The sequence below is a fragment of the Callorhinus ursinus genome, unplaced genomic scaffold (assembly GCF_003265705.2).
Source record: "Callorhinus ursinus isolate GAN/ISIS: 27379988/994484 unplaced genomic scaffold, GSC_fseal_2.0 scaffold5, whole genome shotgun sequence".
Lineage (NCBI taxonomy): Eukaryota > Metazoa > Chordata > Mammalia > Carnivora > Otariidae > Callorhinus > Callorhinus ursinus.
In genome coordinates this window covers 44,442,409-44,468,068 of record NW_027397067.1, presented here as the reverse complement: position 1 = coordinate 44,468,068, position 25,660 = coordinate 44,442,409, and the positions used below count along the sequence as shown (strand labels likewise).

The window sequence follows — 25,660 nt, the reverse complement described above, 5'->3', positions numbered from 1 at the left end:
GGGAGAAAAGCCATCTGGCCAAATATTTGATAGGAAGTGAAAGGCAACATGTTATTATGTCAGTGTGGGTTCCTAATAAGACACAGACAAAAGAGAAGCACACATTATTACACACTATGAGGCTCTTAATATAGCTATGGAGACCAGGGAAAATGACAGAACTAGATCATTCCAACCCCCACTCAGGGTCTCAGAGTAAAGCTCTGGTATATTTAGAGTTTTAAAGTTAGAATGCTAACTCCTTTCGTTCTAGTCAAAACAGTCTTCAAACACGTGGAGCCCTGCTTAAAAAGAAATATGTTCTCCAACCCTGGAAATCCAGATTATGGTCTCCACCTAAAGGAAGCAGGGCTCCTTGAAGAAACGGCTGATTCCAGGTCTGGGATTATAAATAGACAAGATGAGCCTGGAGCATCCTGTCAACCAGACAGCAAGGAAGCCATGGTCTGTCAAGACTTAGGGGCCGAACTGAAGAGGCTCCCATTGGCCAAAGATGGTACAACTTGAGCATCAATAAGGATATTAACTATAATGTACTAGCTTTTTAGAGAAAGCTTTTATTTTTTTCCCTTTGAAAGTCTCAAAAGGGTATGGGATAATAGGTTAAAGTTTTCCTTAGGCTTACTGATAAAATGTATCAAGATAGTTTACTTTTCAATTGGACACCCTCAGCTCTTCTCCTAATAGGCCTCTTTTCATGAGTTCATTCATTACATAAAAACAAACAAGCAAACAAAAAAACCTTCACTGGTCACCACTAGAGCATGACAGACCAACTCACCATTTTGACAACTGATAAATAACAAAATCAAGTATATTTACCCAGGTCACACGTACCACTGGGTAAGCAAGTTGAGTATGAGGGAAAGTTTCTCTTTATAGAAATATTCCAGCTAATAAGTGAGCAAGGAGTGATAGCATGTCATCATATTGCAACCCCCAATGAATCACTGAATCCAGGTGGTAGATATTAATGGTGCTGACATTCCAAAAAGGTAGAATCAGCCAGACATTATCTGCCTCTTGATGGAAGAACAAATGATCAATTATAAAGTAATATTGCAAAAAAAGGGGGATATTAATATGGGAAACCTCTAGCTCCAAGTGCTAATCTAGTGGGAATACAGAGGACTACATTACAGAGGCAAGCAGTCAGACAAATCTAGTCTGTAGGACAAACTAGTTTCTTTAACAAAAAATTAGAGAGTCTTAAAATACAGATTGACCCATAGTTCCTGTTTCAAATAAACCACCAGAAAAACATTTATGAGACAACTGGAAATCTGAGCACTTACTGGGTATCTTACGATAGTAAAGAATTATTTTGTTAGGTATAATAAGGACTCTTTAAAAAATAAGCACAATACCATTATCTTTTTTTTAAAAAAATCTTTAAAAATACTGTCAGAAGAGCTGAGACTCAGGTGGTGCTCTAACCCTACATTTTGGAGTAGATTATCAACGCAACCCAGTTATGAGAAACAATAAATCTCCCTTCCGCAAGAATATCCTTCTTTAAAAAACAAACACACACAGAGAAAAAGAAAGGTTCACTGGGAACTTTGAGAAAGTAGAAACATTATCAGCAACTCAGTTTCCTGTCTTAAAAATGTCAAGTTGGTACAGCGTGACCAAGAAGATAATGACCAATAATCATGACCAAACAATTCTCCAGCCCCTCTGTCAACATACCAGGAAACCATCACAGTTGGCACCAGTCTGTGGTCCCAAATTCTAGTTATTTTAAACCAACTCCAAGCTGGAAGCTTTTCTGAAGAAAGAGGTCTATTATTAGAAGAGCTGGGGATGTCCACAGGAAACGACAGATGTTGGCGGGGATGCAGAGAAAGGGGAACCCTCCTATACTGTTGGTGGGAATGCAAGCTGGTGCAACCACTCTGGAAAACAGTATGGAGTTTCCTCAAAAAGTTGAAAATAGAGCTACCATACAATCCAGCAATTGCACTACTGGGTATTTACCACAAAGACACAAATGTAGGGATCCGAAGGGGTACGTGCACCCCGATGTTTATAGCAGCAATGTCCACAATAGCCAAACTGTGGAAAGAGCCAAGATGTCCATCGACAGATGAATGGATAAAGAAGAGGTGGTATATATACACAATGGAATATTATGCAGCCATCAAAAGGAATGAGATCTTGCCATTTGCAATGATGTGGATGGAACTGGAGGGTGTTATGCTGAGTGAAATAAGTCAAGCAGAGAAAGACACGTATCATATGACCTCACTGATATGAGGAATTCTTAATCTCAGGAAACAAACTGAGGGTTGCTGGAGTGGTGGGGGGTGGGAGGGATGGGGTGGCTGGGTGATAGACATTGGGGAGGGTATGTGCTATGGTGAGCGCTGTGAATTGTGCAAGACTGTTGAATCACAGATCTGTACATCTGAAACAAATAATGCAATATACGTTAAGAAAAAAAAAAAAGAAGAAGAAGATAGCAGGAGGGGAAGAATGAAGGGGAGTAAATCAGAGGGGGAGACGAACCATGAGAGACTATGGACTCTGAGAAACAAACTGAGGGTTCTAGAGGGGAGGGGGGTGGGGGGATGGGTCAGCCTGGTGATGGGTATTAAAGAGGGCACGTTCTGCGTGGAGCACTGGGTGTTATGCACAAACAATGAATCATGGAACACCACATCAAAAACTAATGATGTAATGTATGGTGATTAACATAACAATAAAAAATTTAAAGTAAAAAACAAAAAAGGAAGAGCTGGGGATGTCCAGTTGAAAAGTATAACTATAAAATTTTATGTTATGGGCGCCTGGGTGGCTCAGTTGGTTGGGCGACTGCCTTCGGCTCGGGTCATGACCCTGGAGTCCCGGGATCGAGTCCCACGTCGGGCTCCCTGCTCGGCGGAGGGTCTCCTTCTCCTTCTCACCCTCCTCCCTCTCATGCTCTCTGTCTCTCATCCTCTCTCTCAAATAAATAAATAAAATCTTAAAAAAAAAAAGGTAGTAATCCCTTTAAAAAAAAAATTTATGTTATGTTAGCCTAAATAAAACCTACCTGTTTCTTATTCCATGTCTAATTCTGAATCTTTCAAAGGGGGAAAATAAAAACTTTCTCAAAAAAGGAAGTTGGATGCATTTTAGGGACTTACTCACGGTCCTTGAAATCTCTCAGCACCCCAATTTCTACAAATTTCAGAATATCCTTGGATTCGAAGGTATATCTACACAACATGTACCTTTTCGGCCCTTCCACCTTGCTTCTATTAAAAATACACACAACCCTTCAGAAAGCCCTGAAAACACCACCACCAACAGTGTATTAACACAAACACGTGCAACACGGGCATTATCTTTCTGAGAGACTCAAGATTCTGGAAGTCCCACACATCATGATATTTAGGATGACGTTCTGATGCATCTTGCTTGTTTAGCAACTTTACTGGTTCCTCAAACTCAAAAATCTCAAATTTTGCTTAGATTTTTCATTAGATCAGCAGGAGAATAAATAAATGTACTCTGGGATTTCTTCTTTAAGAAAAGGCAGAAGGAAACTTATAGGTAACTAAATACCCAGAAACTCAGAGAGAAGGAAAAAATTCTTTAAGCCAGTAATTTTATCAAGATTATGATCATTACAAACAGCTATTTCTTTAAAGAGACCTACTGACCAAGAGGAATTCCTTAAAGGGTTGAGTAGAACATGTGTTTACTGTAATCAGGCTATAGGATTCTGCAGCCCCCCCCCCCGCCCCCACCAAAGGGCCTCCTCAGCACCTGGTACACTGGGTTTTGTGCATCTGATCGTAGCAGAGCATCTTCTTAAACCATTGCTCAAACACATGTGAGTCAACTCAACAAATGTTTGGTGAACACTAAGGAAAACTATTCACGTACAACATGCTTTCTCTCAGAAATTCCACATAGTTTTCAGTATATCAGCTGGTACCTATATATTTAATGTAATGTACAAAACTGTTTCATTCCCATTTTATACACAGGAAAGTCAAATCAGGACAGGTTAAATTATTTCAGTAAGGTCACAGAGTAAGTCACCACAGTTTAAAAAAACAAATCGAAATATAAAACTCTGTTCTGGTTTAGACTTAAAATGCCCTTTGTATTTACCCTTCCATGTGTCCTGTCCATTTTGTTTTTTTTTTTTTTAAGATTTTATTTATTTATTTATGAGAGACAGAGAGAGAGAGAGGCAGAGGGAGAAGCAGGCTCCCAAGGAGCCGGGAGCCTGATGCGGGACCCGATCCCAGGACCCTGGGATCATGACCTGAGCCGAAGGCAGACGCTTAACGACTGAGCCACCCAGGCGCCCTGTCTGTCCATTTTGCCCCCTCCAATCCTATCCGTTACGACCCATCCCACACGCTCATGTCACCCGTCGCCAACCTTTGCATTAACCACTCCTTGAGCACCTACTCGTTCCTAGCACTGTATCAGGCACTGTGCTGAACACAGTGCTGAATACAAAGACAAAGGAGACATGGAGAGGTTAAAACCTAGAGGACTTATACTTTTCCTATGAGCCAGGCAATTTAAGATAATTTACATAAAGGACAAATGATTTTGAGGACTCTTCCAGGAAGGACATGTTTTCCATAATCCTATTACATAGGTTTAAAAATCTTAAGTATGAAAAACTAGGAGCAGAACGAGATTTAAAGACACAGCAACCTCTGCCATTCTCATTTCTCTAGCTCTACAATCACATTTCTAGGTTTCAATTCACGTGTCAAGGGAGACAGCAGTCATACTAAGCAGAATTGATATCTAGAGTTTCACAGCATGGTTTAAAATATGGGGAAGGTATAGATATATTATCCATCTGCAATATTTTTAAAAAACTTAAAAAATAAGCCAGAATGTATGTAAATCTATTTAAATAAATGAGCTATCTAGATTTTAATATTCTATAAGGAAAATAAAACACATTTCATTCAACTATGAATCTTCTGATAATTAAGCAGCTCATTAAGTCTGTTTCAACAATGGTAAAAACATGGCAAACACTAGAAACATCATAGAGTAGATGCGTGGAGATTTCCACTTTAAATGACCCCACACCTACCGTAGTGTCATTGCTGGTAACATAAACCAGGACATCAGAGGAGTTCCTGCCATTGATGTATCGGTAGCAGTTCCAGACACAGCTAATCAAGTAACCCTGTAAGTGAATAGCGATTATTAGGTCTTTCATTTCCAAACTTCAGACAATTTTAAGTCCCTCCTCCCCCAGAGAAAACCATATTACAGAACTTTTATTTACTAACTTGTAAGTGCACATAGTAACGCTACTAAATCAAGAAGTCTTTACAATTACAAATGTTGGGTATAGTAACTTTCTGGCAAAGGGTGCTACTGTAGCTTATTCTATCACAACCCCCACTCCCAGAAGGTAGGTGGTGGTGGAGGTGACAGGGGAGAGCAGGAGAATCTCCGAGAAAAGGTAGTTGGAAGGAGCAATTACCACAAACATTTGCTGCCCTCAGTGTCACAGATCAATTGTGTATTAACCCATTTCTCATCACATTTTAACTGTCTTGGAGATTTTTATTCTACATGATTACATATGATTAAACAAATCATATTCAAGTTAATTTTTTAAAAAACATTCACAGCATATAAATTTGCTTCGTGGTCAATAAAATTCACTAAACATCTCCATCTTCATAATGAAATATCCAAAAAGGCCATTACAATTAATGTCCAGAATAAAGCCATGCCAGGGATAAAGCAGGAGTTCATGGGAGACGTGCAGACTGTGAGAAGCTTGCACTTCCACTCCGATCACCTGGGACTGGATTAAAAGTAGAGGACTACAAAATCCTTTTCCAGCTTTACAATGTTTTGATCAAAAAAATGAAAAGATGTGGAGAAATTGGAACCCTCGTACGCTGCAGGTGGGAATGTGAAATGACGCAGCCGCTTTGAACAACAGTCTGGTGGTTTCTCAAAAGGTTAAAGAGTGACCATATGACCCAGCCGGTATATGCCCAAGAGAAATGAAAACATGTGTCCACACAAACTCTTGCACATGAATGTTCACAGCAGAGTCATTCCTAATAGCCAGAGAGTGGAAGCAACCCAAATGCCCACCAACTGATGATTAGGTAGACAAAATGTGGTATATTCATGCAGTGGAGTATCATTCAGCCATAAAAAGGAAAGAAATCCTGCTACATGCTACCACATGGATGAACCCTGAAAATATGCTAAGTCAAAGGAAGTCAGTCACAGGGGACCATATCCTGTATAATTCCATTTACATGAAATGTCCCGAGCAGGCAAATCTATAGAGACAGAAAGTACATTAGTAGTTGCCAGGGGTCAGGGATCTGGGGGTTATGAGGGTGAGGATGAATGGCAAATGATAAAAATGTCCTAAAGTTATATTGTTTAACCACAGAGCTGGGTTCACACAACTCTGCGAATATACTAAAAACCACTGAAATTGTACCCTTTAAGTGGGTGAATTTTATGATATGTGAATTATATCGCAACAAAGTTGTTTTATAACAAAGAAGACATCTAAGGACAAAAGGAGTGCTTGTCAACATTTCTTGGAAGACTGAGGTAAAATAGGGGCGCCTGGGTGGCTCAGTCGGTTAAGCGACTGCCTTCGGCTCAGGTCATGGTCCTGGAGTCCCGGGATCGAGTCCCACATCGGGCTCCCTGCTCAGCAGGGAGTCTGCCTCTCCCTCTGACCCTTCTCCTTCTCGTGCTCTCTCTCATTCTCTCTCTCTCAAATAAATAAAAATCTTTAAAAAAAACCAAAAAGACTGAGGTAAAATACTCCGTCGTATACTCAGAATGCTGTCTTAAGCTGCGTTCGTACTTGACGGTGATTATTTCTTATATTTAAATGTTCTGTGATGATGTGAAGAGGAAAACGTATAATGCTACTTTATGAAATATTTCTGGACGGCAATAATCTGAAACCAGGTATCCACAATGAGAGAGAGACAGGAAGGGCGTATTTCTTAAACAATGCACACAATATTTTCATTTTATTCAAACCTTCAGTTTACTCAATAATGCCATCGTTTCCTTAGTGAGAAAACAAAAGCCTTAGACTTTTTGAGAATTCTAATACAAATGAAAAAGAATGTTAGGACACATTCATTGTGTGTTCCGCAAGAAGACTGCACTCACACGTTATTCTAGCAGTGAGCAGTAGCTACTCTTTGAGGCTGGGTGAGACCTCTGCAAGGACACGTCTACAACGTGAAGGTTAAACAGCAGAGGGGAAGCCCCTGGGGGCAGGGGCTTCGCAAGGCCAGGCAGCATTCTCGAGGGCCCCTGGCAGCACCCCAGCATTCGCTTACTGAACACTGCAAAAGGGGGAAAAAAACCTCTGGCCTATTGTCTCTAAAAACCCAGTAACTTACTTCAATGATCTTATTTCTCTCTTAACATTTCTGTCATTCAATTTCAAGAGAATTAAATATTTAGTATGTTTCCCAAGTAAATGTACAGTGGCAAATCGTGTCCATCATCAATTTGCAGAGCGAGGGGTGAGCATTGCTCCCTTTGTGGTCTTGGGACAGACTGAAATGGACACATGTCCTGGTATGGGCTCCTAGGGAACCCATCTGATGATAAACTTTACTAAACAGTGAATTTAGGTCGTGAGAGCCACTAATCAGGTAAACTGATATATGAAATCACAGCATGTAGACTCATATTTATTTAAATGAATAATCACCGAGTCTCTACGTGCAAGGCATGAGCTTAGGGCTAGGAGGATGACAAAACTGAAGGCACAGTCTACATTCTCAAGGAAATGCAGTCTAGTTAGTAAATAGATATGTAAGTAATGAAATACTAAGGCAAGGACACATTTCCCACAGGCTGGAGATAGATTTGTATCATGCCTTTCATTAGATCATTATGATAATTAAGTGTTTTGCAATTTATAAAAGCACCAAAGGGCAGAGACTGTTCTTACTCACAACTAAACCTTAGTACCTAGAATAGGGCCTGGCAGATGGGAAACCCTTAATAAATATTCACTGAAAAAAATGAATGGATGATACATCTTCCCATCCATTAGTACACTTAAACATCACAGTCACCCACAGAATGTTTTTTCCATTATTGCTGGTTATTAAATGAAGAAACCAAATCTCTGGCCACATAGAGAGAAACAGCAGTGAGAGAAGCTAAATCTGACTCAACATCTCAAGGTAAAGCATTTCTAATACAAAGGAAAATGCCTACAAAGTTAAAATGCCTTCAAGAGCCCTAGGAGGTTCCAGCTTCTGAGCTCCTGGTAATGGCAGAAAGTAGCTTGGTAGACTAACCTTCCTATAGGTAAAAATGATAAAATCTGGAATAAGATACACACACGATTTGAAAGCATGGGGGAGGGACCAAAACAGGCAGAAATTAAAGAAGAGTCTGCCTTTGAAAGACAGATTTCCAGGAGTAGGGTTTTGAGAGTTTGCGACCTTTTGCCAGGTTGGGCAAGGGACAATATTCAGGGCTGACGGAGCAGCCAGAATGTTGGGGTGGGAAGAGTGGAACTGTAGAGGTGGGGGGCCTCAACATCCGTGTATAAAATCTGCTCAAATCTCGAGCACTAAACAAGACATGCAATATCAACATACTCAGTTCCTGAGGAAAATGCTGACTCAAACGACTCCCAGTGGATCATTTTTTTTTTTTTAAAGATTTTATTATTTATTTGACAGAGAGATCACGAGAGCAGGAACACAAGCAGGGGGAGTGGGAGAGGGAGAAGCAGGCTTCCCGCTTAGGAGGTAGCGCAATGCAGGGCTCGATCCCAGGACCCTGGGATCATGACCTGAGCCAAAGGCAGAGGCTTAACGACTGAGCCACCCAGGCACCCGGATCATTTTCCTTTTACTCCTCTTCATCATATTACTTGCTTGAAAAGACTATTCTCTCTAAATGTAGCTTCTTCAAGCTTATCGAGGCTTGACTGTTTAAAAATTGGGTAATTTTATGCCAAAATAAAGACAATGAAAGATGTTAAGAATTAAAAGTTCAAAGTCTAGTAATGACTTAGAAATTTTCTACTTCCTAGTAGCACACAAGCACAAAGTATAGTGATGTTTTTATCATCAGGTTTGCAAAGAGGAAAAAGCAGCAGCAGCACTCAATTGTTGAGGGGGTGGTAAACGGTGCTCACGGAGTGTCAGTCACCTAATTTGGGGGGAAACCAATCTGAAATCCTATCAAAAGCCCTCCAATTACACATACCGTCTAATTTTAGGAAATGCGTCTTGAAGAAATAAATACGTAAGTACATGAAAGATGTAGTAAAAAAATGTTGTAGCACTATTAAGTGAAAAAGCAGAAACTGTCTTGATGTCCAGCAATAAGTAATTTATTAAATATTAGTAAATTCTTATACTAGATTGTTAAGAGAACACGGTTCACAATATATTAACATTTTAAAAACAAATTACAGAAGACTGTGCACACAGATACTGTAATGGCTACTGCAGTATATAACTTCCTCCCCAATGTATAACATTAACATATTCCCCTCCAAATGGATTTTGGAATAACCCTTGGTTGGCCTGTGAAAGTGTGGTTACTGTTTCCCTCTCATACAGGTAAGAGAAGAAACAAAAGTGTTAGGAAATCAAAAAGCAGTTCAGAAATCTAAAGCAAGGTAAAGAACTGACACAAGTTTGCTTACTTCCTTAGCATTCGTGAATACATTTAACAATATTTAGGCCATAAGAAAAATCTGCATGGCTTACCTTAAAAGTCAAGATAATGCTGATAAACAGAAGAATAATAAGGACCAAACAGGTAGGATTCACGGACATGATATCATCTCTGTAGGGAAAATTAGGAGGCTGCAAATAAAAAGTACCTTGTTAGCAAATTTCATTAATCATTCCAGACTAGATTCCTTAGGCATTAACCAGATGTGCTTATTAAAAAGCAATTAGTTAAAGCAGATAGTTATTATTTAAGACCACTACAAACTTTCTAGCCCACCTCTAATGAAAAAGTGACAAAAGGTGTGTGGAGAAAGGCCAGTGTGCTTATGTCAGGCAATGACTCGTGAAAAGAAAAATCAGAGGAAGATTAGTGAGGCCTGAAAATGTAACTCTGCCCTCCTTATTGTACAAAAAGTTAGAAGTCAGTAGTTCTCTATCCACCTGTGACATTGAGATTCTCTGCAAATGGTGGACCACTCTTAAAGGGCTTGCACAGGGCAAGGAGGAAAAACCTATTAAAATACTGTCTTATTTATACAGAGCATTTTTGCTGATGTTCCTTCTCCTCAAGGAACAGAATCTTTTACACTAGTAGGTATTTATAGCATTAAAAAAAAAAAAGATCAAGTCCTACCATCTGGCCATATTGATTAACTACCAGATCAAAGGAAACCTTTTTAAGGAGGATCAAAACTGGCTCCTACGGTTGGGACTGCCCGCACAGCATGCTGGAAGCCCTCCACGTCCCTGGCCTGGGGCAGGATGCATGGACGGCAGCCCTGGCGGCCATGTCCCCCTTATCTCTTCCTCATCATCCAATACCATGGCTTTGGATTCCACATTAGCAGTATTCTGAGACACAACAAAGAGGTTCCAAATGTTAAAGGAGAATATAAAGAAACTCCTCCCCATGGTGAACATCACCCAGTGGTTTTCAGTCTCCTTTCACTTTGGGCAAAAAACCCTAGAAATAAAATCTGAGTCATTCTTTGTGATCAGCTCACGAGACTGGTTCCTCCCCTTAGAGGCTGGAAGGGTTTGTATAGTGCTACTCTTACAGGTAAGAATAAAACAACTTGGTGTCCTTTTGTAAGACCAACACAAAATCATACTGTTTATTAAAAAAAAAAAAAAAGGATTAAAGCGGAAGTACGTGACTCCTTCCACAAAGGTCTTCACACTCCTTCCCCCAGAAAAGTGAACACGGTTTCTATATCAAGAGCTATAAAACACACACGCAACTTATTTTCGCTGCATTTTACAAGACCCCACATGAACAGAACAGTCATTAGAGTAAAGCGGGTGCCGTCCCTCCAGACTCCTGGACAGCAGCTTGTCAGCGGGGCCTCGTCATCTGTGCAGCTTTACCACTGTCCTTAGGCATCGTGATCATCCATGGACCTCACCCCTTCAGCTCAGACTGATCTTTGAGTAGAACATACTGAAGACATTCACTTGGATGATTTGGTTTGTAATTACAAATAAAAGTAGATGGTGATTTTTTTTTTTTTTTTTTTTTTGGCTGATACTATGCTTACTGTCAGCATCACCAACATTATCATTTTACCACTGGTGGCTCTAAAGCAAATGAGTACGAAGTGACTGAACAGTGTGGGGTACGGCAGAAAGTCGAGGGAGTATTCTGAGTGTTCTAAAGGCTGGTCTGCATGTTACATGCTTTCTGCTTCTTCTAAGTCTCTGCGACACACGGGATGGAGCAAACAACACAATCCTCAGGGGGTCACAGGGCTGCCATAGAGCTTGTCTTAGCATCTCCTTACTCAGCACCACCCTTTCCTGGCCCCTCACGTGACAGGCTATGGGGAGGTCATGTTTCCTCCACACTGCCAAGGTTGATTTGAAGAGCCCGGCACTGGGTCATCATTACAGAATAAAAACACAAGCCCTTAAAGACAGAGGTAATTCTACAAACTGCTCGTCACATAGAAACCCTCTCATGCAGAAACACTCAAGCTCTACCGTGAGAGGAAATATATACGATTAGCACATGGGAAATACACATTTTCTTCTTGACACTACAGGCTACCAAAACATGCTCCTGTTTTCTAAAGCAAAGAGAAGCTGTTACTAACAGCTTAAAAATGACAACCATAACAGGGACAACTGAATACTTTTAAGGAGCAAAAAACACTAGAGGCTTCTCAGTCTGCTTTTCTAGGTCTGCTGAGTACTGGATACGTGATTTAGGCACGCCAGCCATAAGATCACAAACTCCTGCTGCCAGATTTCCTTCCCTCCCTCCCCCCACTCATCCATCTCTCTCTTTTCCACTGAACTTCTTGGCCTCTGCTGTCACATCAAATCTCCAGCCTTGAATCTCCCGTGCCAGAAAAACCCTGCTCCTTCCCCAAGCTCAAACAATGCAAACCTCCAAAGAGTGAACATTCTCTCCCTTTAAAACATGCTAAGATTTTGAAGAAATTAAATGTTAAGGCACACTCACAATTTTAAAAACAAAGGTGAAAAACGTAAAGGCGCACAAGTATTACACCCTCCACCAGCTTCTGAATATCCAGTTATCCACATTCGCTCAGTCACAAAAAACACTTAACAGAAAACAAGTCCCAAAAAGATGCCTGACGAAGAAAGGGGTTCTATGGTCAAATAAGTTCGGGAACCAGTGTATGGTACATTTCCACTTTTCCCGTACAAGAGCAGAGGCAAAAAAAATGATCCTTTGCTGATAACTGAGCAAACTACATTTTACAAAAATAAGAATTAGTAACCAGCTTATAATTTACATAGGTGCAGCTGATACAGTCATCGCAACCCCCCATTTATCAACCTCAGGAGGTTATGTTGTCCCAAAAAGCATTCTAAGAAACCAAAAATCTTAAAGATGACACTCAAAAATCTCTAATCAGTACCTCTGATCCAAGTGGAAAAAGCCACAAATTCGTGTGTGTGTATGTCGAGACTAGATCCTGAAGGGAACAGTGATGAGGAAGGCCACATACCAGCTGTCGTATGTATTCCTGAATGGAGTTTGGATAAACAAGCACAGTGACGGCAACCAAGGTGTTGAGGGCAAAATCAAAGATCTGGTAACAGAAGAACGGGATGATCCAGGCAGCGCGTTGCTAAATATGAGAGAAAAGATGATGTGAATGTGTTCAGTATCATGTTATTTTTTTCCCCAACTCAGATAAATCCTTTCTTCATCCGAAAGGAAGTGGAGGACGAGACATTCGATAAGCCAGGTCATGACAATTGGTAAACCACACAGAGGTGGTCAACCAACAAGCCTCCGTGAGCATTCCTGAGACTACAGCACTGGTTTTCCACAGAACATTAATACGAGATTTAAGTTTCCAAAGGCTCTTATAGGGAACTGAGAATCATCACTTCTTCCTTCTCACAAGCAGCTGCCCAGGTTACAAGTGTAAGGGACCAAGGAGAAAGCCCAGCCCCCTATTTCAAAGCCGCTTACCTTATAGGCTCCGTAAGTGGCCATGGCACATATCAGGATCATGAGAAGAGAAATTGCAATCGCAATGCACATGTCTGCCAAAGGGTTAGGAAAGAAAGAAAATCAGTAGTAGATCCACTGTTTTCACAATTTTTGTCTCTCCTCAAAGGCATTTTGTCTATAAACCAATTATAAGTGAGAACTTTATATTAAGTAAAACACCCAGAGCTCTTCTAGAATTTGAGAAAATAACAGCTAATGGATATAAAATGTCCAAAAGAAGTTCTCCCTAAATCATATAAGTCTATAGATAACACACTGACTTGCACATAAGTTTATTTTGAAAATGGGGAAGAGATATTGGCTACAGATATTAAAAAAAGTTTGGTCTTCTGGTCCACTGAATTAGATATATAATAAATTAGGTAGTTTTGAAACATGAGTGTCTCACTTGTATTTTATAAACTCGTGTGTGTCTTGTGCCCCTATTAAAACCCTCCACTGGGGTACCAGGATAGCTCAGTCAGTTAAGTGCCTGCCTCCGGCTCAGGTCATGATCCCAGGGTCCTGGGATCAAGTCCCATGTCAGGCTCCCTGCTCTGCAGGGGGTCTGCTTCTCCCTCTCCCCTCCTCCCACTCATTCTCTCAGTCTCTCTGTCAAATAAATAAATAAAATCTTTTTAAAAAAGTAAAAATAAAACCCTCCACTGGTTCCCATCTCATTTAAAATAAAATATCAATTTCTTACCATAGCCTTTACGTCTGTGTTTCTTCTAGAGCATGTCTACCTCTCCAATCTCATCTCACACTCTCTCACTTCCGACAATCCAGTCACACCACTTGGCTCCCTTCGTACAATGAGAACATCCCATCTGGGGCCTTGCATTTGCAGTTCCCACTGACTAGAGGCAACATCACTCATATTTTCACATGAGTAGCTCTGCCTTTTTAATTTTTTTAAAGATTCTATTTATTTGAGGGGGAGAGAGAGTACACACACAAGTGGGGTGGGGGGGAAGGGGGCAGAGAGGGAGCTTGACCCGGGGCTCGATCCCAAGGACCCTGAGATCAGGACTGGAGCCAAGGCAAATGCTCAAGCTCAACCGACTGAGCCACCCAGGCGCCCCTAGCTCTGCCTTTTTAATCATTCAGGCCTCAGCTCAGACATCAGCATCTCCAACCGCTCTTCCCGGAGTATTCTAGGTAAGGTAGGCCTTCCAGTTCCTCCCACGTCGGTGTCCTATTTTCTTTACAGCACATATCACTACTATCTTACTTACATCTGTTGTGTATCATCTGTCTCCCCATGCTAGAGGAAGCTTTCTGAGGGAAAGAACTCTCTATATCTTGTTTACTCCTACAACCCAACATATAGAAGGGGACAGATGCCCACCACTGTAGCCACTAGCCACAGGGAGGCACTGAGCACTTGCAGTGGGCTCAATCTGAATTGAGATGTGCTGTAAGATTAAAATATACTACAGATTCAAGGACCTGGTACCAAAAAAAAATATCTCATTAATAATTTTTATGCTGATTACATGCTAAAATATTTTGGATATACTGAGCTCACTAAGATAAATCTTGTGTCTACCTTTTTTAAATGTGGCTTCTAGGAAATTCTAAATTACCCATGTGCTTGCACTCTATTTCTATTGAAGAGTTCTGGTCTAGAACAATGCCTATATCTCAGTAGGGACGAAATGAACATTTATTCAAGAGGTCCTGTTACTCTATCTTTAGAGATTCAGATTAGTACATATGCCTGGGGTTCCAGTGTGGGGTGCTCATAGCTAAGATAGCACAAACACCCACAGAGTAAAGGATCTGTACGGTGCTGACAGTGTCCAAGACACTTCACAGACACCTCATTTAGCACTCCTAACTCTGAGACAGACCTTGTTCCCACTGAGCAGACTGCAAAACTCAGCTCGGAGCTTATGTGACTTGCTGAGACAGTACTTGCATCAAAAGGCTGAACTGTGACTAATCCTCGCTCTGGGGATTTCAGATCTCTGGCTCTTTCTACTAAGACTCCGCAGCTTCTACTTCAGCTTTCACTACTGGCCAATGACCCAACCTGGCCTGTCACTTCCTACAGGTATTTCTCCAAAGGAAAACATTCCACTTCTAGAACCATCCTCTCTGTATCCTCAGCTTTAGAGATGAAAGGACATTTTAAGCAGGAGGGCTACATAAAACGCAAATATAACAACAAAGACCATTTGCCATCTTAAGAAAAAAACAACACAAAGGCTCCTGAGATTAATCTACAGATTTAGTGCAATAAATTCATAATGATGCTGGTGACTATTATTAAAGGAGTGAAATTTTGGTTCTCAAAAAAGAAAAAAAAAATCACTTGGAGGGTGATTAGTACTAGTCAATACTTAAAAGATCATGATTTCTGGGGCATTTGGGTGGCTTAGAAGCATCGGCCTTTGGCTCAGGTCATGATCTCAGGGTCCTAGGATCGAGGAGTCTGCTTCTTCCTCTCCCTCTGCCCCTTTCCCTCTCTCATGTTCTCTCTCTGGCTTGCTCTCTCTCTCTCTCAAGTAAATAAAATCTTTTTTAAAAAAAGATCATGATTTCTTTCAGGATATATGCATATTTTGTTGTTTTAATCCCTTTCACAGGGATAATTTTAATGCTACGTTAACTTACCTTTTACTCCTCGTGAGGGAAGAGATACCTACAAGGAAAGTTCATGTATGCCTTATTGCATTCTTGCAGGATCAGTTGGGGGGAGTAAACTTGAATGCATTTTCCATGCAAAACAAAGGCCAAGAGACTGACCTAAAGCCTCTCTGTAGGGAGGCACATATGTAAATACACATGGATGCATTCTAGTGCCTTCATTTGCATATGAAGCAGTAAGGGTTATCAGGCTCTTCATTCCTACAGAAAGCTATGACCACAGTGGGATGTCCATCGTCTGCTTTTATTTTCCCCATTTATACATGTGCTTTCTTTCCTCAGTGAACTGGGCACTGTGTTATTTCATTTAATCCTTATAACAACCCTAAGAGATAAGTACTATTATTATCCCCATTTTAGATACGAAAAAGATGATTCAGAGAAGGCAAGTAACTTGCCCAAGCCTGCCCAGCTAGTAAGTGGTGGATGGGATATTCTTCCCAAGCAGTCTAACCCCCGAGTCAATACTCTCAGCCAGTATGCTACCCAGCTGGGAAGAAGGTAGATCAGGCAGTAATGCAGGTCAAAGTGCGGGGAAAACCACACAGCCACCCTAAAAGGAGCTGGACATCACTATGTACTTGCTAAGAGCAAAACCTATTCAAACTTACGGTAATCTCTGAAACCTGCACTCAGGCAAAAGTTTTATTATTTTCTTGTCTACTGAGATGGGTTCCAAATTCTGTACAAGCATATTTTATAATGAGAAAAAAATTAATTTAATGGAAGCCAGCCCATTTATAGGGTATTCTTTACTTCACAGATCTTAAAAGAGACAGCTAGGTAGACAGACAAACTCAAAGCTGTATTCAAAAATTTTAATATAACCTATGAAAATTAATATAACCTGTATATCCTATTCTGAAGTAAAAAGAAACTCCAGAACCAAATCTCACATAAATCATAAACAATGTTTAAATGTACATCTTTCTCAAAGAAGAGAAATTTATTTATTTTTTAAAAGATTTTTATTTATTTATTTATTTGACAGAGAGAGCACAAGCAAGGGGAGCTGCAGGAGAGGGAGAAGCGGGACTTCTCAGCAGGGAGCCTGATACGGGACTTGATCCCTGGACCCTGAGACATGACCTGAGCTAAAGTCAAGATGCTTAGCTGACTGAGCCACCAGGCGCCCCATCAAAGAAGAGAAATTTAAAAGGCACAAATAAAAGTCATAAAATATCCTATTACCATTCATAATGACATACTACTTACCATTAAAAAAATGTTAATTTGAGATAAGGAAATTTTCAAAATTCTGTTCATACAAATGATTATACCAACCACACTGACCAGACTGAATATATGACAAGCATGTGAAATAGCTTAGGTAGAATCAAAGTGTAAACCAATAAAAACACAGGGCAGATAAGATAAAGAAAGCAGGCTTCATAAGCCTTCTCTCCTAGAAAACAAGAGCACATGTTGATTCTTCTGAAATAATGTGTAGTGCACCACGGTGAGCATGAGTTACGCTGAAGGATTAAAATTCATTCCTGTTATTTATTTTTATTTTATTTATTTTTTAGATAGGTTCCACACCAGCATGGAGCCCAACACAGGGCTTGAACTCACGACCCTGAAATCAAGACCTGAGCTGAGATCAAGAGCTGGGCGTTTAACTGAATGAGCCACCCAGGAGCCCTAAAATTCATTCCTTTCAATTGGTCATGGGTAAATGAGGAAATGATTCTAACAACAATGTACGGATTTCTACAATCAGTAATAGTACTATTCAGTGACAGGGACATCACATCCTTTACTTATTCTTGGCACAGTGGCTCCCCGTAGCAATCTAGTCTGAGCTCACTGTCCTCACACTGTTCCCTAAATTAAATTCCTGCTTTAACAATGCAGTTCTAATTTGAAAAGGATCCTAAGAAAAGCTATACCACAGGCCACAAAAGGCTAATCAGACAATGTTTTCTGATACTTAGTCAATTAATCAGTGAAACAGAATAGGCATATAAAGGAGTTCTCTGAAATGCCCCTTTCTTCCTCTTCTAATTTTCAATTATTAGTGAGACTGAGTATTTCTTCTTAATTAATCACCCAAATCTCTCATTTCTTTCTCCTGCTCATTTCCCCCTCCCGTTTTTCCTATTTGAGTTGGTTTCTATCTCTTGTAACTGAAAGTGTTCTGCCTAACACAATTTGCAGTAGTTCCTGAATATATAAAGAATATTACCTTTTTGTCTATCATAAATGTTGCAAATCATTTTCCCAATTTATTTCTCTTTCAACATTATTATGCTGGTCTTTGATACAAAAAGATGTATGTTGGGGTGTGTGTATATGTGTGTTTTCCCTTATAATGATTCAAATAATTTCTTGCATTGTTGTCTCTTGGCCTTGATGTCATGAAACGCCTTTGTTTAAATACTCTTATTTCTAATTCCACTTTTACTTATAGTTCTTGGATTTGATTCCTTTCCATAAAACTTGGAGCTAGCTAGATAACTACTTGATTCATGTTCCCATCTTACTTCCTTAGTCATAAGTCATGTTATGTCTCAAGTTTCTCTCATTTTTGGTCACATTCCTGGCACTGCAGTTTATGAAAACAAATACTATTTGGGGTATATTCTCAGCATTAAGTCTAGAGGAGAACTATTTTCAGGTGGATTTGCAGCAACACTATGAGCTACTGAAAGCAAAATACAAAGCTCTAAATGCCCACAGGGTCAAACAGAAAACACAGGTTCCAGTCCCTCCTATGGAGTCCCATCTGAGGTTGAAAGCTCGGGGAGGAATAAGCAATAAGGCACTAGTTTTATTCCATTAAAACAGAAGGAAGGTTCTAATATACTTTTTGTATGTGTGTGGCAATTGTTTATCGAAGTAGATTCAGACAGAACTTGTATGTGTGTGGCCAACTTTTTATTGAAGTAGATTCAGACAGAAGAGTTTTTTAGTAACCTGGCTAATTTACAACTTTATTCTTAAACTCAAAATTTATCTCCTGAATACTAAATAGACATGTAATACGGAATAAACACCGTGAGGACATAATCAGGACCTAATTTCTGTTCTGATGCTGAGTGACTACTTGGGAAGAGAGGGAGACTTCAAGAGGAGACAACTGATAAAGAGCTAAGGGAGGTCAGAGGGGGCAGGGTTATTTTCAGAAAAGGGGAATACAGAATATATTGGAGGACACGGTTATTCAGGCTGGGTTGTTTTCTTCCTCATTCATTTTTTTTTTATTGAGATATAATTCACATACCATAAAATTTACTCTTGAAAACCGTGTACAATTCACTGAATTTTGGGTATAATCACAAAGTTGCATAGCCCATCACCACTAATTCCAAAATATTTTCACTCCCCCAAAAAGATCCCCCATACCCTTAGCAGTCACTCCCCATTCCCCCTTCCTCCAGCCCCTGGCAGCTACTCATCTAGCTTCTATCTCTGTAGATCTGCCCATTCCATACATTTCATATAAATGGAATCATATAATATGTGGCCTTTGTGTCTGGTTTCTCTCACTGGGCATAATGTTTGCAAGGTTTACCCATGTTGTCAGGCCCTAAGATTTAAAATAAGCTATAAAAGGTTGGGAAGGATTAGTTAATTCAATAATTTACTTAAACTGTCAAGTTCAGAGAATCTCTCTTAACCCTTTATTCTCTAACATAAGGAAATTAGCTCTTGCTAGCTATATACTTACACTGAGATGTATACTGACATAATTAAATCTCTATATAAAAATAGAACAACTGGGGATCCTGGCTGGCTCAGTCAGTGGAGCATGTGACTCTTGATCTCGGGGTTGTGAGATAGAGCCCCACACTGGGTGTAGAGTTTACTTAAAAATAAAATCTTAAAAAAGAAAAAGAAAAAGAAAAACCAACAAACAGCATTTACATTGTTTTGGTGTGATTATGTTCACTAGAGAACCAAGATAGGTATATGTCTAGACCACAGGAGCAGGAAATAAAAGAAATTTATTTTTGGGGTGCCTGGGTGACTCAGTCATTAAGCGTCTGCCTTCGGCTCAGGTCATGATCCCATGGTCCTGGGACCGAGCCCCACATCAGGCTCCCTGCTCGGTGGGAAGCCTGCTTCTCCCTCTCCCACTCCCCCTGCTTGTGTTCCCTCTCTTGCTGTGTTTCTCTCTGTCAAATAAATAAAATCTTAAAAAAAAATAATAAATTTTTTTAAAAGAAATTTAATGAAAAACATGAATGATCTATAGATTTAATGCAATCCCCATTAAACTACAAAATTTTTCACAGGCCTAGAAAAACCAATCCTAAAATTTGTATGGAACCATAAAAAAACCCAAGTGGCCAAAGCAATCCTGAAAAAGCAAAAGCTGGAGGCATCACAATTCCAGACCTCAAATTATACTACATAGCTGTAGTAATCAAAAGACAACCACAGACACATAGACAACCACAGACACACAGATCAACAGAATAGAAAACCTAGAAATAAACCCACAATCATATGATCAATTAATGTTCAACAAAGCAGAAAAGAATATCCAATGGGAAGGAGACAGTCTCTTCAACAAATGTTGTTGGGAAAACCGGACAGCTACACGCAAAAGAATGAAACTGGACCACTTTCTCACATCATACACAAAAATAAACTCAAAATGGATCAGGAGCTAAATGTGAGACCTAAAACCATAAAAATCCTTGAAGAGAGAGCACAGGCAGTTATTTCTCTTTCATCGGCTATAGCAACATTTTTCTAGATGTATCTTCTGCGGCAAGGGAAACAAAAGGAAAAATAAACTACTGGGACTACATGAAAATAAAAAAGCTTCTGAACAGGGAAGGAAACAACAACAAAACTAAAAGGCAGCATATGGAATGGGAGAAGATATTTGCAAATCACATATCTGATAAAGAATTAGTATCTAAATCATATAAGGAACTTATCAAACTAAACATCCGGAAAACAAATAATCCAATTAAAAAATGGGCAGCAGACATGAACAGATATTTCTCCAAAGAAGACATCCAGATGGCCAACAGACACATAAAAAGATGCTCAACATCACTCATCATCAGGGAAAGGCAAATCAAAACCACAATGAGATATCACCTCACACCTGTCAGAATAGCTAAAATCAACAACATAAGGACCAACAAGTGTTGGTGAGGATGTGGTGAAAAAGGAACCCTCATGCACTGTTGGTGGGAATGCAAACTGGTGCAGCCACTGTGGAAAACAGTATGGGGGTTCTTCAAAAAGTTAAAAACAGAGCTACCCTATGATCTAGTAATGGCACTACTGGGTATTTACCCCAAAAGTACAAAAATAAATTCAAAGGGATATACGCACCCCTACGTTTACTACAGCATTACCTACAATAGCTAAATTATGGAAGCAGCCCAAGTGTCCATCAACTGATGAATGGCTAAAAAAGATGTGGTGTATATATACAATGGACTATTATTCAATGAAAAAAGAAGAGTATCTTGCCGTTTGCAATATCATAGATAGAGCCAGAAAGTATAATGCTAAGCGAAGTCAGTCAGTTACAGAAAGACAAATACCATATGATTTCACTCATATGTGGAAGTTAGGAAACGAAACAAATGAGCAAAGGAAAACAAAGAGAGAGAGACAAACCAAGAAACAGACCCTTAACTATAGAGAACAAACTGATGGTTCACAGAGGGGAAGAGGGTGAGGGGATGGGTTAAATAAGTGATGAGGGTTAAGGAGGACACTTGTAATGAGCACTGGGTGTTGTATGGAGGTGTTGAAACACTGTATTGTACCCCTGAAGCTAATATAACACTGTATGTTAAGTATTGGAATTAAAATAAAATAAAAAACTAATAAAAAAAATGTACGATCTATATATATAGGAAAAATTTTGGAAACATTACTGATGGACACTGAAGAAGAGCTGTATTAACCGGAGAGTTATAGTTGTAATCAGACATTTTATTTTATTTTTTTTATTATTATGTTATGTTAATCGCCATACATTACATCATTAGTTTTTGATGTAGTGTTCCATGATTCATTGTTTGTGCATAAGACCCAGTGCTCCACACAGAACGTGCCCTCTTTAATACCCATCACCAGGCTAACCCATCCCCCACCCCCCTCCCCTCTAGAACCCTCAGTTTGTTTCTCAGAGTCCATCGTCTCTCATGGTTCGTCTCCCCCTCCGATGTCCCCCTCTTCATTCTTCCCCTCCTGCTTTCTTCTTCTTTTTTTTAACGTATAATGTATTATTTGTTTCAGAAGTACAGATCTGTGATTCAACAGTCTTGCACAATTCACAGCGCTTGCCGTAGCACATACCCTCCCCAATGTCAGACATTTTATTTTATTTTTTAATTTACTTACGTATGTTTTTAGAGAGCATGCAAGCAGGGGAAGGGCTGGGGCAAAGGGAGAGGGAGAGAGAAAATCTTAAGCAGGCCCCACGTCCAGTGTGGAGCCCAACACAGGGCTGAATCTCACGACCGTGAGATCCATGACCTGAGCTAAAATCAAGAGTCAGACGCTTAATCATCTGAGCCACCCAGGTGCCCCTGTAATCAGATATTTTAAAAATGTTACATATCTCTGTAAATTCACTAAAACTCATTGACTTGTACATTTTTAAATGGGTAAGTTTGTGATATATAAATCATACCTCAATAATGCCATTTTTTAAAAGGTATAACTAGACATAACTAGACAAAATACCACATGTAAGGTATCACTTCTCCCTAGGTTAATCAATGAGTTTAACATTTGTAATTAACAAATACACAACAGGACTGCCTAAGAACTGGACAAGTTGATGCTAAAGCATAGAAGAAAAAACAAATAAGCAAGAATAGTTAGATTTCTGAAAAAGGACCAGGACAGGCTCACCACACACTACAGCATGTTTGCAGTGGGGAATTGGTACTGAGCCTTTATTCCCACCCTTCTAGTGTGTCTGCCTATTCTGCAAAGGCCAAAAAGCTAAAAATCTGAATTTTCCAGACTCCCTTGCAGCTGGGCGCTGGAAGCAGAAAGGTCTCCCCAGATAGATGGAGACACACAACGACAACTCTCTCCTCCAACCAAACACCTTGGGCCCTGCGCATGGCTCATCTAGTCTAGTTTCAGCAATAATCCTGCTGAGTCAGCTCACGAAAACCCCTCTCCTTGGTAACTGGTCATCCTGATATCTGATCAAATTCGTCATCCCCCAGCCTCTACAACTTGCCAGTCTGGTTTGCCTTCTGCAAGAATCCTGTTGAGCTGTCAAGCAAAAACCTCCTCAGCCTTGATGTTTCCTCTAATTTTCTATCTACTAACCCCCGCTTGCTCCGTGGCTATACCACTCCATTAGTCCTTGTTGGAGAGGGAGTGGAGCTTGACCTCTTTCCCCTATTGCAAAACCCCGCTTGAGTAAAGTTTTCCTTACCATCTTTAACAAGTGTCTGAGTAACTTTCTCATCAACACAATAAAACTGAAAAAGCAAGTCTCAGAAGGAGGCATACTATGTGAATCTACTCTATAAGAAAGTTCAGCATGAAAATTAAACAGATCAGTTAGTGATACAAATGTATGTGTACGTCTATAAAGAACAGCAAAGGGAATAGTCAACAGTTCAGCAAATGGTTATCTCTCAGATCAGAGGAAAGAATATGCAATCAGGAAGGGACACATAGGACTCTTTCGCAAGTAAGGTAAAATTCAACTTCTTAAAATGAGTGGTGGGTACACAAGTACTTGTACTGTACCATTATTTGGTATTCTGTAAATACTGTTTTATATCAGGGCACCTGGGTGGCTCAGTCGGTTAAGCGTCTGCCTTGGGCTCAGGTCATGATCCCAGGGTCCTGGGATCGAGCCTGCTTCTCCCTCTCCCTCTGACCCTCCCCCCTGCTCGTGCTCTCTCTCTCAAATGAATAAATTAAAAAAATACTGTTTTATACCTATTCACTATTAATAGAGATAATTCGGTAAAAAATGAAACACTCCAAATTATTACTAGTGAAAAAAGTAAGGCAGATATTCATTGTACATGAAACCTTTCTGAAAGGTTTGAATTTTTTCAGAATTGTTTTTCAGAGAAAGAACAAGATCCTCACACTAAATCCATGCTAAACGGTAGATTACATCCTGATTTTAAACACATTAAAATGCAAACAACAGCAACAACAACGAACTTCATCATCAGAGAAGCTGCAGGTGGGAAAAGAACACACAAGGAACAGCACTGGATGCTTGAGCTACTTTATTTAGTTCCTGCTCACTCCCTCACCAACTTGGAACCTCAAAGGAATCAAAGGAATCTGCAGGGGGAGCACCTGGGGTGGCTCAGTGCCGGACTCCTCTCGGTTGCCCGACTCCTCTTGGTTTCAGCTCTCATGGTCTCAGGGTTGTGAGATCAAGCCCAGCACCAGCACCAGCAGGGCATGGCACCAGCTCCACGAGCTCAGCAGGGAGTCTGCTTCAGGATTCTTTCTCTTCATCTGCCCCTCCCCTGCTCTCTCTCAAATAATCTTTTTTTAGAAAAGGAATATGCAGGCCGCTGCTGCCGCGACCCGGACTGCGCGCCAGCACCCCACGGCCGACAACTCCGCCACCATGGAGGACATGAAGGAGTACAGCAACATAGAGGAATTCGCAGAGGGATCCAAGATCAACGCGAGCAAGAATCAGCAGGATGACGGTAAAGTGTTTATTGGAGGCTTGAGCTGGGATACGAGCAAGAAAGATCTGACTGAATATTTGTCTCGATTTGGGGAAGTTGTAGACTGTACAATAAAAACAGATCCAGTGACTGGAAGATCAAGAGGATTTGGATTTGTGCTTTTCAAAGATGCTGCTAGTGTTGATAAGGTCTTGGAACTGAAAGAACACAAATTGGATGGCAAATTGATAGACCCCAAAAGGGCCAAAGCTTTAAAAGGGAAAGAACCCCCCAAAAAGGTTTTTGTGGGTGGATTGAGTCCAGATACTTCTGAAGAACAAATTAAAGAATACTTTGGAGCCTTTGGAGAGATTGAAAATATTGAACTTCCCATGGATACAAAAACAAATGAAAGAAGAGGATTTTGTTTTATTACATATACAGACGAAGAGCCAGTAAAGAAATTGTTAGAAAGCAGATATCATCAAATTGGTTCTGGGAAGTGTGAAATCAAAGTTGCACAACCCAAAGAGGTATACAGGCAGCAACAGCAACAACAAAAAGGAGGAAGAGGTGCTGCAGCTGGTGGACGAGGTGGTACTAGGGGTCGTGGACGAGGTCAGGGCCAAAACTGGAACCAAGGATTTAATAACTATTATGATCAAGGATATGGAAATTACAATAGTGCCCATGGTGGTGATCAAAACTATAGTGGCTATGGCGGCTATGATTATACTGGGTATAACTATGGGAACTATGGATACGGACAGGGATGCGCAGACTACAGTGGGCAACAGAGCGCTTACGGCAAGGCGTCTCGAGGGGGTGGCAATCACCAAAACAATTACCAGCCATACTAAAGGAGGATGTTGGAGAAAACAGGAGATTGCTAAAGTTAACCCATCTTGCAGGACGACATTGAAGATTGGTCTTCTGTTGATCTAAGATGATTATTTTGTAAAAGACTTTCTAGTGTACAAGACACAACTGTCCAACTGTATATAGCCGCCAATTAGTTTTCTTTGTTTTTACTTTGTCTTTTGCTATCTGTGTTATGACTCGATGTGGATTTGTGTTTATACAAATTTTATTTGTATGATTCCATGTTAAACCTCAAATAAATGCTTCCTTATGTGGAAAAAAAAAAAAAAGAAAAGGCATATGCAGGTTGAATGTATCTAATTTTATTTTATATTTTTTAAAGATTTTATTTATTTATTTGACAGAGAGAGAGAGAGAGA

The 25,660-nt window shown here is 40.1% G+C and overlaps 1 protein-coding gene and 1 pseudogene across 1 annotated transcript in view; one reads left to right on the top strand and one right to left on the bottom strand.

The window, feature by feature from the left end:
- Positions 1-25,660, bottom strand: part of LAPTM4B (lysosomal protein transmembrane 4 beta) — a 77,441-nt gene that overhangs the window by 16,864 nt on the left and 34,917 nt on the right. Inside the window, exons 3-6 of the mRNA XM_025870887.2 lie at positions 13,147-13,220; positions 12,674-12,796; positions 9,729-9,827; positions 5,063-5,158 (exon numbers count right to left, since the gene is read on the bottom strand). Coding sequence (XP_025726672.1) covers positions 5,063-5,158; positions 9,729-9,827; positions 12,674-12,796; positions 13,147-13,220 — 392 coding nt within the window. The remainder of the gene's footprint in view (positions 1-5,062; positions 5,159-9,728; positions 9,828-12,673; positions 12,797-13,146; positions 13,221-25,660) is intronic.
- On the top strand, positions 24,320-25,554 carry LOC112823261 (heterogeneous nuclear ribonucleoprotein D-like pseudogene; annotated as a pseudogene).